Raw genomic sequence first — 15,701 nt, 5'->3', positions numbered from 1 at the left:
GAGTACCGCTGTGGGGTCGGGGGGGATATTGTTGAGGAGATTCAATGCATTGACCCCTTCCAATATATCACATTGGCATCTGTCTGCATGGCTCAGTACCGGTTCATGTATTTGAAAAGGAAGACCATTGCTTTAGATCCTTTGGACAATTATCACAATACACAGAAAAGGTATTCAGCTCCAGCGATTCAATGGTTGTTGCATATAGAACACACTGAGAAGCTCAATATTCAACATGCTCTGAAGGGCGGTGAAAAGAAAGTGGGCAAATATTTTTTGGATGGTTTTGCTATCATAAATGGAACCCCCACGGCTTTTGAATTTCATGGCTGTTTTTTTCATGGGTGCCCTGTCTGCTACTCTGAAAAAGACTTCAACAAATTACTTGATTCAACATATGGCAGCCTGCACAGCCGTACTAGGATTAAAGAAGAGTACCTCAGGGCACAGGGTTATGTTGTGCGCTGCATCTGGGAACATGAATGGCGGGCCATGGTGGAGGATGACACCTCTTTGAAGCAGTTTCTAGTCGAGAATAAGCTTCCAACTCCTTTGAATCCTCGAGATGCTTTTTTTGGTGGTAGAACAAATGCTACATGTCTGTACTACAAACCAAAACCTGGTGAACAAATCTTATACTACGATTTCACCAGTTTGTACCCTTTTGTGAATAAGACCAAGGAGTATCCAGTTGGGCACCCTCAAATCATCTATCAAAACTTTGGGGACATAAAACAATATTTTGAGCTAGTCAAAGTCAAAGTGTACCCGCCAAGGAATCTCTATTTCCCAGTCCTACCTCACAAATCAGGGGGCAAATTAATGTTTAGTTTGTGCGCAACCTGCACAGAAAAGCTGCAAACCTCCCCCTGTAAACACAGTGATGAGGAAAGAGCTCTGACGGGGACATGGTGTACTGTTGAATTGAATGTAGCCTTAGAAAAAGGTTACGGAATTGTTGAAATTTATGAGGTCTGGCATTTTGAAAGAACTTCAAATGAGCTATTTTCAGGATATATGAACATGCATCTTAGACAGAAACAGGAGGCCAGTGGTTACCCTGAATGGTACAAAACAAATCAGGATAAAGAGCAATATATTCAGGATTACGAAAAGATGGAAGGTGTCCGTTTACGACGTGACCACATTGAAGTAAATCCTGCTAAAAGACAGATTGCCAAACTCTTTTTAAATTCGCTGTGGGGCAAGTTTGGCCAGAGCACCAACCACCTGACCACATCAGTGGTGACAAACCCTGAGGAATTATTCAAATATCTTTTTGTACCCTATTATGATGTTTCCTCATGTGAGTTTGTGGATTCAGAGACAGCCGTCGTGACGTGGAAAACAGCCAAGAACCACCCCACCAAATCCTCATGCACTAATGTATTCATTGCCAGCTTTACGACTGCCTATGCACGGCTGGAATTATACAGACTACTGGAGGGGCTGGGTGATAGGTGTCTGTACCATGACACCGATTCAGTCATCTTTGTAAGTAGAGAGGGGGCGTGGACACCCCCTTTGGGTGATTATTTAGGACAACTGACAAGCGAAATTCCTCCAAACACTACGATAACAGAGTTTGTTGCGGCCGGCCTCAAAACGTATGCTTATGCTTTGTCCAACGGTGAAGCGGTGGTAAAGGTGAAGGGAATCACACTAAATTGTGGTAATAGCAGTAAAGTTAACTTTGACAGTTTGAAAGATTTGGTAGACGATTATTGTCTGTCTGATGCAGAGAGAAAAAAAGAGATCAGGGTAGAACAGTTGGGTATTGTCAGGATTAAGAAACAGTGGACCCTAGAAACAAGGGTCCTCCGAAAAACTCTAAAAGTAGTGTATAATAAAAGGTTATTAAAGAGTGAGGATTACTGTACACTGCCTTACGGTTATTAAGGATTATGGAAAACATTGCACAATTTGTACAGCCTTTTTCCTGTATTATAAGTGGACCGTCCAATTCTGGCAAATCTTTTTTTATCAAACAAATGTTAGAACATGGCGATGCGGTATTGTCTCAAAGTCCTCAAAATATTGTATGGTTTTATAGCTGTTGGCAACCTCTGTACAAAGATCTGCTTAATAAATTCCCTTATATTAAGTTTATGGAAGGTCTACCGTCTTCTTTTGAAGATGATGTCTTGTTTCCGCCAAATCAAATAACTCTAGCTGTGATAGATGATCTCATGGCATCTGCCGGTGACAGTGACCAAATAGAGAAGGCTTTTACACAGTACGTTCATCACAGAAACCTTAGCATTATTCTCATACTACAAAACCTGTTTTTTCAAGGTAAGAAAATGAGGACAATAGCTCTGAATTCCAAATATTTGGTATTATTCAAAAGCCCCCGTGATCAGATGCAAATTGTCACACTGGCCAGGCAGATGTACCCCACTAACACAAAGTATTTTTTAGAAGTATTCCAAGATGCCACTCACAAACCACATGGGTACCTATTAGTAGATTTGTCAGCCACCACTCCAGAATCCTATAGGCTAAGAACAGGTCTCTTCCCCCCTGATTGGCCTACAGTTTACACAATGAAAAAGAAGAGTAAAAAGTTGTAGCTCGGTTACCTTAGTGCTAGTTCATTTAAGATGTCAGAGAGGTTACGTAGAAATTGGGGGCTTTTAAAAATCTTAGTAAAGGCCGGACCAAGACAGAGAAAAGCCATCTTATGCAATGCTAATAATGACCTGGTGGGGTCAATAGCAGAAATAGCACTGAATACCCTAAAAGGAAATCTTCCTCTGAAACCTTCACAATTCCGGTCTCTAAAGAGTAAGAAGGGTGTCATTAAAAAGTTGAGTGATAGAAAGGTTTCACTCAAAAAGAAGAAGCAGATCATACTTCAGTCGGGTGGTTTTATAGGGCCCTTACTAGGGGCGGCTATTCCTCTGTTGACTAGCCTGTTAGCAGGCTAAACCATGGACCATGCCGAGAAAATGTATCTGGTGTCGCGTCATCAGATGGAGCAGCTACAGGGCAGGACGCCTACTATGGGGACTACAGCCACTAACCGGTTGGATGATGAGATGCGCAACATCCTTCAGAGGCCTGATTTGAGTGAGGATGACAAGATTAAGCTTCTACAATTCTGTACTGCAGAGGTATCTAAGACTGACCAGGCAAAATGAGTCTGAAAAGGACAAACTGAATCTCATTTATCCACCGGGACACCCTCAGCCACTTCCAACATTACCAGAACAGCCGCCACATCCAACTCCACAGGGCACAGCTATGGATGATATCCTAAGCGGTGTGAGCGCTCGTTATAGGAAAAATGCAGAACTTTTGCTGAACAAAATGAAGCAACACCAGGACGTCTCAACCTGGGATGATCGCGGTACCTTTTTATACAAAGGTGTACCTGTTCCCGGTACTAATATTTTAGACTTGGTGAAAGGCGCCTCGCAACGCCGAGCCCCTACTGAGAAGCGGAAACCTAAAGGATGGGATGATTTTATGAATGCTATGGCAGAGGTGAATGTTCCAACTTCTGTGTTGGGGTCTACTGCTGTTAAAGAGCAAATAGAAAAGTTGAAAGATACTCTGGTTGTTAAGGATGAAACTGCTGCTAGCCCCGACTCTGTTATGACAGCACCTTTTGGGGCTCAGAAGCCTATGTTTACAGGCACCCCCACTAGCCCTTGGACAATAAAACCTAAAAGTCAGCTCAGGTTTGGTGACTGGCTCAATTTTTAAAATGAATAAAAACACTGATACACATAAAAACGTTTAAGTCTTTTTCTTTATTTTACAGTAAGGCATGCATGCCTGCATGCACTGGTGACGGTTACAGATTCCAAGCCCCCTCCCAACCTTTATAGTTTTTACAAACAGCTTTACCATTTGATCATTTTTAATATCAGCATTGGAGTACATCTTTAAAATATTTTCATAGGTCACTCCTTTAATACGGTTCAGTAGAAAAAACGCACAGTGTTGTCCGCAGGTCACAGCACTGGGGTGTTGCAATTGCTGTTGGTGAAATGTGTACTTCTCAGCTTGCTGCTCTAAAAACATCACTATGGAGCCAGGAAAGTCATGGCTATCCGGAGGTCTTCCATAAGAATCAAAAAATTCACCATATCCGGGAGATGGGAAGTAGAGGGCCAGCCAGTGTTCGCCAGGAAATGTGTGAGGATGGGTGTTTACGATTAATCCAAAAGGTCTTTTGGAGATTTGTCTCTGGGGTAACAGGTCACAAGGGTAGACCCCTAGAAAGGTAGTATTTCCAGAGAACAAGTGGAGGAGCTGCTGTGTATCCATACTCACATATAATCAAAAAGTACATTCCTTGTGTGACTTATTTCAATAAGATTTTCAAAGATTGCATAGAGTATCATGTTAATGGTGTTGGGGAGGGGCTGTGCAAATCTAATTTCGGCTCTGAGGTTACCGTTCCTGATCAATGAATAGTGCTCAGAGCATCCCTGATCAGGACTCAGGTCAAAACAATACAAAGTATACCCTCGGTTAAACTCTTCTCGGCTGATTAACATCGGTCTGTCTTTCATGCCTTTGCCTGTTGCTTGAACCATCTGCATGTACTCTCTCACAAAAAGACCATGCTCATAATCGGGCTGAAGAGGCTTTGCGGGGATCTGTTCGCCATCACAATGCAGGGCGCAAAAACTGACATTGCAGTGTTGAAAATTGAATGGATTTCTTTCATAATCCCCACTAAAAGCTGCATTGTCCACAAACCCAATCACTAATTGTTTAGGTAGTTGGCCCAGAAATAGATTTTCCTGATTACACACAAGACTACCTGCGGGAATGCTGTAAACCTTCATCCCCACTCGATCAATGGGGTATTTGGCATTGGAGGTGAGCAAAGCTTCTGCATGGCCAAGACGCACTCCCGGGGCTACTTTTACACGTTTTACAAAGAGAGAAGCAGCCAGGAGTTGCACTTTGTAATTCTCATTGCCATCCTTCATCACACAAAATTCATTTCTGCTTCTTGTGAGTTTGACTTTCACATCTACGCCATTAATTAGCAGTCTGTCTTGAAAAAACAGATCACTATGCAGAGGCCCAAGCAGGTCCCATTTACGACTACCGGCCGTGTGTCTGGCTCTCGCTTTGAAACCAGAGTTCCCAGCCGCTGTCAGTAGAGTACTCTCCATGAGGTCCGAATCATCTTTGTAAAAACCCCCAGAAGTAAATTGGGTGCCCAACGCATCACCACCAAAGTTGAGAATCAGTTCAATTATGGCCCTATACGAATAGCAATGATGGCTCTGTGTAATGAGCCGATCTCCCAATGTAACATCCAGCTGGTTAAACAGCGATGCTATGGGGTAGTTGGCCAGGGCCACCCTTGCCCCATCATCAATATCCGACCCGTCAGCTTTTACAATCTTGCAACTCACATACAGTAGGGTGTTGTTTAAATCGGTGTAATGCTCACCATGCCCTGTGATGAAAAATTCCAGGGGGGCGTTGGGCGTTAGCACTGATAAAGGAGGGATCTCGATATAGGTACTGTTTTCAATACTGGTCTGTGTAGGCGCCAGTTGAAAAAGATCCAGTTCAGATTTAACACATTCCTCTGAAGCAGAATGAATAAATGCCATAATGTATTAGAATACGTCTTCCTTGTCACAGGGTTTCCTCTTCTGTGCACGTTTCCTCTTGGTATGACGGGGCTTTTTCACAAGTCTTCTCTTTTTAAACGGAATAGGCGGGCCCAATGCGTAATTCTTCCTGGCTATGACCAGCCCTGATCCATCCTGCCCGTTCTCAACAACACGGGATACAAGATGGCCCGCAACATCTCTAGCGATGTTTTTGGCAGCAGATTTCACATGCGGCTTTATGATTTCTAATCCCCGCCTCAAAAAAGGCATTGCTTTTCGAAAAAGTCCACGGAACAACCCTCCTAAACCGGTCCCGTACATAATGGGGGCTCCTCGGAAGCCTGGAAGGCCTCCCCCAGCTTGTGCCCTGTAGTAAGCTACGTAGTCTTGAGGTCTCCCGTGCTCCTTGTTTACAACCATCCTTCACTTTTCCGAGGCCTAAAATGAAGCTTGACAATCACCTTCCCGTGATAAAAATGCACGTTTTTGTCCTGGTCGGTTTTGATTTCTATAGTAACGGTATCAATGTGATGTTTGCTGACTGGCACATAATGTGGACGGTCATAGGTCACAGTTATGAAATCATTGTCTTGCCCCCGCACAGGCACACAGCGTAGTAACGGCACATAGAAGTCACCTACTATCTGGAGCTCTACAATGTCTGTGTAAACATATAAGGTGCTGAATCCTGGGAACATACCTAACAGATGTCCAAGTTCTCCGCTAACTAGAATGGTATGCGGTTCATCTCCTTTAAGATTAATTTTTCGACCCACTGAATCATAATGTAGGGTTGTCTTAGGTCCATCCTTGGCATTTGATATAAGCTTGTTCATATTTTCTAACAGTTGTCGGATGCTATTATAGTACCCGCTTCTCAAAGAAAAATGCCATTTCTTTCTCTCGTTAGCAATTTCAAAATATCCAGGAGAAGTTAATGTGTGCCAACTATGTGGATACTGTATCTCTGCTAGACCTACTTCCCATGACCCTGGAAGATCCAACGATCTCGCTAATTGAATAGTAAAATTAGAATTTTTGTTTTGGGGGAAAATTTCTGCTGATGCATTGCTGGGGAGGGTGATGTAAAAATCTGACATTTCAAAGATGTTGTACTTCAGTAGCCTTAACCCAACTGTTGAACTTCTCTGGCCAGCCATTCCATTTGACTAGAAACTCTGCGTCTCCCCCGCCCTCTTTTTTGGATAATTTTCTCTATTCTGTATATACGCTGATGGTCAGCAGGAACCTTTTGGAGCTCCTCAAAGTAAAAAGATCCCTCTACAGGGTCACCTGTGTAATCATTTAATCTATACACCACTCTTTCCCCCCTTGTCCCCAGTTCTTTGACGATGAATATCTCATCCGTATAGGTTTGCTGATAACCCTTTTCAAACTTCCCCTTCAGTCTAGATACCCTGACATGATCCCCCACCTTAAGACATTTTTCCTTTCTTTTACTTTTTAAACTTACCCCATAAAGTCTCAGCCACACATCCCTTTCGTTAGACAAATTTACGGCTTTAGGAGCAGTCCCAATGCTACGATGGTAAGTGCTATTGTACCCCTGAAGAGTTTCTGCCAAAATGTCCACATACCGATGGGTATTCCTAGCTGTGAAATATCTCCAGAGTTTGTTTTTTAGGGTTCTATTAAACCTCTCTATAACTGCTGCTTTAGTTTCACTATGGGTGACAAAATGATGAATGCCATAACGTGTTAAAAGTTTCTTCAGCAACGTATTCAAGAACTCTTTATCAGCATCTGTCTGTATTTTTCGGGGTGCACGTCCTGTTTCAAAGATATTCTGGAAGGCGGATGTAACTTCCCTCCCTGATTTATCAGATAAAGGGGAGGCCCAGGCATATTTAGATAACACATCGATAACTACTAAGATGTATTTTTTTCCCTGGTTCTCTTTAGAAATTTTGGAGACATCTATGAGGTCGGCCTGCCATTGATGATCTAAGCCAGACACTACTGTTTTATTTCTAGGAAAGTTAATTCTTGCAGGCTTATGAAGCATATAAGCATCTTGCCCTGGCAGCCACGTCTTGACTTGCTTCATGGTCAGGTTTTTATCATGTTTTCTAGCTTCCTGAAAAAGGGTATTTTATGGCTTAGAACTTTTTCATGCATCATTATATTGAAAGAACACTGACAAATGGGTCATGCGTTGACATTAACACAATCTTTTATTGGTTATACAGAGTTCAAAGGGTCATGCCCCCTCCATCAGAAAAATAGCCCTCATCACTACTATCAGAAGCAGAATATAGAGGTGCATAACACGCTATTTTACAATTCGTTGTGTCTGTATTCCACAAATCATGTCCACAACCACAAGCAAACCAGTCTTTACACAAATTGCAGCTCTTTAGCTCACTGGGTAGATAGTGTGGTCTCTGGGATAGCTCAGAATCCCAGTTATAGTCTAGATCATAAAAATCTGCAGAAGCTTTATGGCCGCGGTAATTACCACTGGAATATAAAATCGGGGTGTCTTTAAGAGTTTGTTGTCTAGGAGTTATTATTTTGGAGTCTGCAAAATATAAATCGCCTCTTGTTAGTGAGTTATCCACTCCAGTGTCATTTACAATATCATAAAAAACAAAAACAAAAAAACATATTTACTTACCATTGCTGGAAGATAGTGAAGTATCATTCGCTGTTTCACATACTGTCCGGTAAGTACTCTGGACAGCATCGTTAAAATTACAACACCCCATGCTGCAGCCGTGCAAAACAGGTCTGAATAAAAAATCTTCTTTATCATAACCTTTGCAACAGGGTTTGCTGCATTCTGGCAGTTGGGGTCTTGTGTCAGAGCATGCGATGTTGGCTTTTGCTGCTGTTTTAAAAACATCTTTGGAATCTGAGGTTGCCATCTTCAAGAGACTGCTGAAATTAAGGCAAACTACCCAGCCCTTTAATGACAAGTGAGCCTTGTGCATGCCTGGAATCATGGGAGGTATGACATGCCCAGGCATGTCCCTGCATGGCTCTTGCGCATGCCCAGAATCACAGGGGAGTGGGCTGGGTGGGTGGGTGGGTAAGGCATGCCCGGACATGTCCCACACATGTCTCTTGCGCATGCCCAGAATCACAGGGGGTCAGGTTGGCGGGTGGGTGTGACATGCCAGGGCATTTCCCAGGCATGCCTGAACAAGACTTATCCCCTGCATGCAACCTGGTGAGTTTCCTCTTGTGAACATTTTAATTCCTGTTAATATTCCTTGTCTTTTCCTGTAGGTGGGCTTCAAAACGGTTACATGAGTATTTGAGTGTGCAATTGGCAAAATATGTGACTTTAGATTTTACAAAGGTAAAAACCAGCTGCAGGGTTTAAAAGGGCTGTGTTTCCCCCCCCCCCAGGCTTCAAGGAAATGTTTTTAAATCCACCTAGAAATAAATACCTTTTAGAAAGAAAAAAAGGTGGGTTAAATGCAGACCCCTGTCTCCACAAAAATTAAAACCAACATTGCCTAGAAATAAATACCTTCTAGGGAAAAAATGTGGGTTTAAATGCAGCCCTTAGGAGAATGATTACAAATTAAAAACATTTTTTATTTCACAACCCACCCTCCCCCTTGAATGTCCATAGAATTAATCTAGGGTTAAACTAATCATGTACACAGAATCTTGCCATCTTTCCTGATGGGGTAAGTTTCAACACGTCTTATCTGAAAAAATAGGGCTAGGATATTGCACAACGCCTTATCTGTTAGGGCTACTCATCATGATGGGCTTAGGCCAATATACAAATATCCGGCTAGGGCTATGACCTTTGTGAACCCTGTACCACGGGGGGTCAATTATACACATCCCAGCCGGGGAGGAGGGCTATGCACGCCACATCCGGAGGGTGGGGGCTGTGCACGTCACTTCCGCTTAGGGGCATGATCTGGTGACGTAATCAGCACGTGGGTTTGTTTACTTTGATGACATCACTGATCAAAAGTACTGATAATTTTCATTAAAAAAAGGTATGTACTATATCTACTGACACCTCTAGAACTGCTTGTAGAAGACTTATAAAGAAAATGTTTGTGAACTGGGGGTGGAAACATCCCCCTTTTACAGTATTCTGTGCTATTCTTCTTTCACAAGGTGACTAACATGGGATTAATCTAACAAAATGTTAGTACAATGCTCAGGTTATGGAAATTGTCTAATGGAGCCTCAATCCTCTACCTTTGATGAGGCTACTGGAAAAGACAAACTGAGCTAAAAGCTGGATGTAGTCGTGGAAAAGGTTACATATTTGCAGCATCTTTTCCCTGTTATCTAGTGGTTGCTCATATGCAGGGAGTCCTTGAGTTATGACTGGAATTGAACCTGGCAATTGTGATTGTAAGTTCGTCATAAAGAAGATCACCATGTGACCAGATCCAATTTTGTGACCTTTTTTGTGGTGGTTGTAAAGCAGACACCAGAGCTGTTTAACTGAACGTTGTGGTTATTAAGCAAACATAATGTTTGTTACGGGATAGTTTTTGCCAGAAACTGGAAGTAAATGCTGATTCCTAGCAAAGAAGACATAAATTGAGGCTATGTGCAGCACTGCAAAAGGTATAAAAGGGGGCTAGTTATCAAGCATCCAAAATGCGGTCATGTAACTGCATTCTAACCCTGATGCCAGAACTTTGAAACCAGGTCATAAGTAGTTTTTTGGCAAAGTGTATTGTAACTTCAAATGATCTCTAAGCGATTTGGCTGCCCCACATAAATGATGGCAATGAAACTTTCATTTATTGTGCCTTCACTTAGTGGATACATGCAGAGTATCAAATATCCAACGGCACATGCCACTGAAGGAACAGCCAAGTCCACTGCATCTGAAAAAGTCCAATAAAGTAGGTTAAAATTCATTTTACCTTAATTTTTACAAACTCTGGCTCACAACTTTGTGTCAATTTGCATCATTTGTATACTAATGAATTGCTATGTATATGATGCAAATTGATACCAGTGACATAATTTGCACCAAGTCTGAGAGATTAAAGAAAGAAAGGATTGACAGATCACCCCTTTCCTCAGCCTGTCAGAGGAATCTACATGACTATTCAAATGCCCTGACAGTGTTATATCTTGGTCTAAATAGTTAATGGCCCCTGATAATATATTTCAGTGTCTATTGATCTCAGCCAGTAGAAAATTAGATGTTCTGTTGGTGGACGATGGACACTGAAATGCAATATAGTTGGATGGTTACCAGGTAGGAGAAGTGTGAAGGAGGGGGAGTCCGTCCCCCCCCCTAAATTAATGCGGTGCTGGATTTTGGCATTCCTTGTAGCATATTTCCGAATAAGCAGAAAATAAAACCCGAAAACATATTCTAATGAAAAACTTTAATATAGAATAAAATAAAATACAAATCTTACTATCTAAATCTTACATTTTGGCAAGAGCTATGTTGCCCACCTCCTTCGGCAGGCGAACAGAAGATCAGAAGGGAAGTAAAGAATGTGTGACGTATTATGAGACATGCGCATTAATCATTGTCAGATAAGAAACAATCCAGTCTACTCTATAACTCAGAATATAAGCACAAATTGACAAACCAATTAACGCAGTGACAAGAAGACTGCTGAAACATGTTGGATATATAAGTACAACTTTGTACGTGAGTTATGATAATGAATTAGACATTTTTTAAAAAAAGGCAAAAATCAATTTTTTGTTACTGTTTAAACAAAAAAAAAGTCCCTTCCTAATCTCCAGGAAGAAATTTAGCAATCTAGATCTAGCCAGTAGTTCGGGCTTGATAACCTGGGACTTTAAAGAGACATATAGCTTTCTAAAAGATAGGGACATAGTGGCTCAGTGGCCAAGACGCTAAGCTTGTCAATCAGAAAGGTTGGCAGTTCAGCGGTTCGAATCCCTAGCGCCGTGTAATGGAGTGAGCTCACTTGTCCCACTTCTGCCAACCTAGCAATTCAAAAGCACATAAAAATGCAAGTAGAAAAATAGGAACCACGTTTGGTGGGAAAGTAACAGCGTTCCGTGCGCCTTCAGCGTTTAGCCGTGCCGGCCATATGACCATGGAGACATCTTGGGACAGCGCTGGCTCTTCGGCTTTGAAACAGAGGTGAGCACTGCACCCTGGAATCAGGAACAACTAGCACATATGTGCAAGGGGAGCCTTTACCTTTACCCTAGCTTTCTAAAATCCTTGAGTTTGACTCCAGAGTTCCTGCACAAATTGCTACTAATGCATAGTACATGGGAAATAATCAAATTGAATCATAGCAAATCAATTCGTCTTCTGGTTCCTCCCGTCTTTTGGAGTTTATCTCAACATGTTACTTCAAGGACAGGTGTGGCCCTCAGTTCTCCTCCAGGTTATGCATTTCTGCAGTAGATTGCTGATTACCTTTTATGCAGTCTCTGGACAGGGAGCTACCAGTTGCCTCTCCTTTTCCTATACACAGTATTCTTTCAAGCTGTTTATTACACTTAGGAGACTGTGAGAAAAAGATAAAAGGGAGAAATCTTACTATGCTTCAGTGACTCAGTTCAGTCCTTCAGATCATTTGTTTCCTTAGTAAATTTCATGTTGCTTTTAGCCCCAGGGTTACTTTAGGGCTAAAAACAAATTATGTCCTTATTTTTTTTTTAATGTGCTACAAAAAGCTGTATTTTTTTTCTTGGAGCTGCAATAGTCTGATTCTGTGTTGCTGTAATTATTTGTCATAAAGATATATTACTTTGCTTGGAGAACTAGGTTCTCTTTCTTTCTAAGAAGTTATTTCAAGTCCTTAGCATAGCTGATCAGTGAGTGAACACTTACTGCAAATTATAGCACTGCGTCAGAAATCTAATGGAAACGGCAAGATTAAAAAGCTCATATCATATGAAATGAAATAAGGCTTCCCCGTATGTCTTGCCTATTTAATATAATGAATACTTCCATAGCAACAAAATTCAGATGATAAGCAATTACCTTCTTCTGAGTCCTTGAAAAGAAGGTATTTGACACAAAACAAGTGGTGGAAATCAGAACGAAAGAAAAGATCTGGGTGAATACGATGTTTTCAACCCACTTCCCCGCCCTCCAGATAATAGCAATAGCACTTAGACTTATATACAGCTTCACAGTTCTCTCTAAGCAGTTTACACAGTCAGCATATTGTCCCCAACATTCTGGGTCCTTATTTCATCCACCTTGGAAGGATGGAAGGCTGAGTCAGCCTTGAACTGTTGAGACTCGAACAGCTAAACTGCTGGCAATTGGCAGTCAGCAGAATTAGCCTGCAATATTGCATTCTAACCACTGTGTCATATTTTATTGATTCAATTGTGATGGAAAATGGAAAAAAAGACAGAGGACTGCCACAGTTGTTTGGAAACAGGGGCATCTGCAGAATAAAGCAGAGGTGAAATCAACTTACCTTTGCTACCAGCTCGCCAATGTGAGGGGGTGTTATTGGCTTTGCTCACATGTGCCACCAGCTCGCATGCGCCACCTCCACTCATGTGCAGGACCTTCCACACATGCATCAAAAATGGGACATGATGGCATCCTGGTGGGTGGGCAGAGCCTCCCATCACCACCAGTTCGCCTGAACTGGACAGAACCAGCGGAATTGCACCACTGGAATAAAGGTGCTAAAAGAATTAAAGAAGGCAATTGGGAGTGGGTGGTTGAAGCTTGTCTTGAGTGGTTTTAACATATCCCCAAAAATAATGATGCCTCAGTCACAAAATTGCAATCTCTATCGTTACTCCCTGTGGATAGCTTTTTGGAGATTCCTTAAGGTATTCATGGTCTCTAGGTCACTTCCATGTCTCCTTTGGAATCTCAAATAGGGAGCAGAGATTAGAGTGACCTTAAAATACCCCAGTCTTGTAAGCAGCATCCTTAATGCTATTGTTTAGAAAGAGCCAAGAAATAAGTTTCTTGACAATAAGATTAAGGTTGAATGGAGCTTTAATTCATTCAATGGAAGCCCCTGAATCCAGAATTAATTTGTTAAAGATAAATGTATAAACAGCTAAGAGTTACAGCAAAACTGACATTTTAGATAGCAATAACTTACAGTGGTGGGTTATCAACTTGCCTACTAATATCAGTGATTACAGCAGGGGTGGGCTTCAAATATTTTAGCAGGGGTTCTCTGCCTGGTTGTTGGATAGGCGTGGCCATGGTAGGTGTGGTCTAGTTGGCTTCCTGAACCATGGTGCAGGGGTGGCATTTTTTCCCTCTCCGGGCTCCGGAGGCTTTCTTCGAGCCTCTGGGAGGGCAAAAACGGCCTCCCCAGGCTCTGGAAACCCTCCCTGAGCCTCCATGCACGTCCTGCACTTACCTGCATCCGAAACGGGCTGCATGGAGACTCCTGGGAGGGGAGGGGAGTGGTGGGTGGGGCCAGCCAGGAGTGGGATTTGGGGTTCTCCGAACTGCACAGAATCTTAGCTAGAGATTCTCCTGAACCCCTGCGAACCTCCAGCAGCCCACCCCTGCAGCAGATACAACTTACTTCTTGTATAGAATTCTCTAATACTTCTGTTAAACTTTTAGTACAGAACAGTATATCATATTTCTATACTAGTGGTAATATGGAATATTTCTTTTATATTGAATAGAAAGGCATTGAATATATTTTATTCATCCTTCTTAACTACAACACTTGAACAATTCCAATACTCCATGAATAATGTGTTTTGCCAAGTGCTGAAAGGTTAAAATGTTCTCAGTTAATGATTTTTATCCATCATTCTGTCTTACAAACAGAAAGCTGATTTTCAAAAGGATTCTATTTTTTTTTCCTATTACCAGGATTCTTTTGAAACCATGAAAGTTGGATCTTGTACTTTCATACTCACAAACATGTTTGTTTGGCAGAATAGAGTTTTACAAATTACAATTATTGTAGGAGGGGAGCTACGTTAGATTATGGTATCTGAACATCAGATAGAGTCAAGTGGCCACTTCAATTAATACATTTTATTAAAAGTTATAAGCTTTTGTGAGCTGAAGGTCACTTCTTCAGGTGCATGGAGGAGTGTTCTGACCTCAGCTTCCCCAAAAAGCACGAAGCAGATTCCTGGTCCTGACAAAACCCTTTTTATTAAATGAATGTGAATTCCTCTCATTCACATTCAGCAAAGGCCTGGTAAACAGTCTTTCAAAGGTGAATTTATGACCACAGACCTTATCAAGCTTGGAAAGCTGCCATGTAAATATTTTCCCAATGAGGTGCCATCCAAGGAAAGACACAGGGCACAGAGTCTCTGAGATTCACGGACAGATCTTCACGCTCCTGAAATGAATGAACGAATTGTTTCCTGCAAAAGCCCACTCCCCTTTTGCTCCTTCTTTTCTTATGGGAGGGGACGTTCACCATCTACCTGTGGCCTTACTCCCAAGCAGACCCTGATTTCTTAACTGTTCTTTTTTTCTGACAGCTCTGCGCATGCACACATTGGGAACAGGCTCCAGCTGTTTCTCTGTCTCACTGCTGTCTAGCTCTGAAGGCAGCTGAGAACTGCCAGACGGTCTTGGTCCCATCTCTGCCTCTGATGCAGAGCCCTTGTCTGAGCCTTCCCCATCCTCCAGGACTGGCCCATGTTCCTCCCCAACCTCCTCACTATCCTCCTCTGCTGCCAGCTCTGCTGGCTGTTGGCGGGCCACCACAAGGAGTTTGACCAATGTAGGATTTGGATTTTAATGAGAGGAGGAGGAGGAGGGGAAGACAGGATGGTGACAGAGATGGAGGTTACATGGGAAAACCTCTCTTATAATTTTATTTATCTATTTTAAAAATTTGTATGGCTGCCCATCTTAAGTGTACAACTCTGAGCAGCTCATAGGAAAAATAAAAAACTATATAAACCACAGGTGTGAAACTCACACTGTCACGGTGGCATCACATGATGTATCAGAACTTTCCCCCCTTTCGCTAAACCTGGCGTGGGCATGGCCAATGCGGGCTGGGAGTTTGACAGCCCCGATATAAACCATAAAAGCCAAAACCAAAACTAAATACCAGTGCAAGCATCTTCCGAAGGTGCTCAACAAACCTTCATAGGCCCAATCAATCTGTCCCAGAGGCACATCTTGATGGCCTTCTGAAAGACTAAAACGGTGGTGTGGATAAAGTTTCT

General features: G+C 42.3%; 1 protein-coding gene across 1 annotated transcript; it reads right to left on the bottom strand.

Annotated features, from left to right (window-relative positions):
* Positions 1–4,280: 4,280 nt before the first annotated feature.
* On the bottom strand, positions 4,281–5,591 carry LOC309394221 (uncharacterized protein F54H12.2-like; the record flags this gene model as incomplete). Its single annotated transcript, XM_081957112.1, has 1 exon — positions 4,281–5,591. The coding sequence occupies one exon, from the start codon at positions 5,589–5,591 to the stop codon at positions 4,281–4,283; it is 1,311 nt and encodes a 436-aa protein (XP_081813238.1).
* Between the last annotated feature and the right edge of the window lie 10,110 nt (positions 5,592–15,701).

This window comes from Natrix helvetica, assembly GCF_964273705.1.
Source record: "Natrix helvetica genome assembly, chromosome: 6".
Classification (NCBI taxonomy): Eukaryota; Metazoa; Chordata; class Lepidosauria; order Squamata; family Natricidae; genus Natrix; species Natrix helvetica.
Note: the sequence above shows the minus strand (reverse complement) of the source record. Positions and strands in the feature narration are given on the sequence as shown.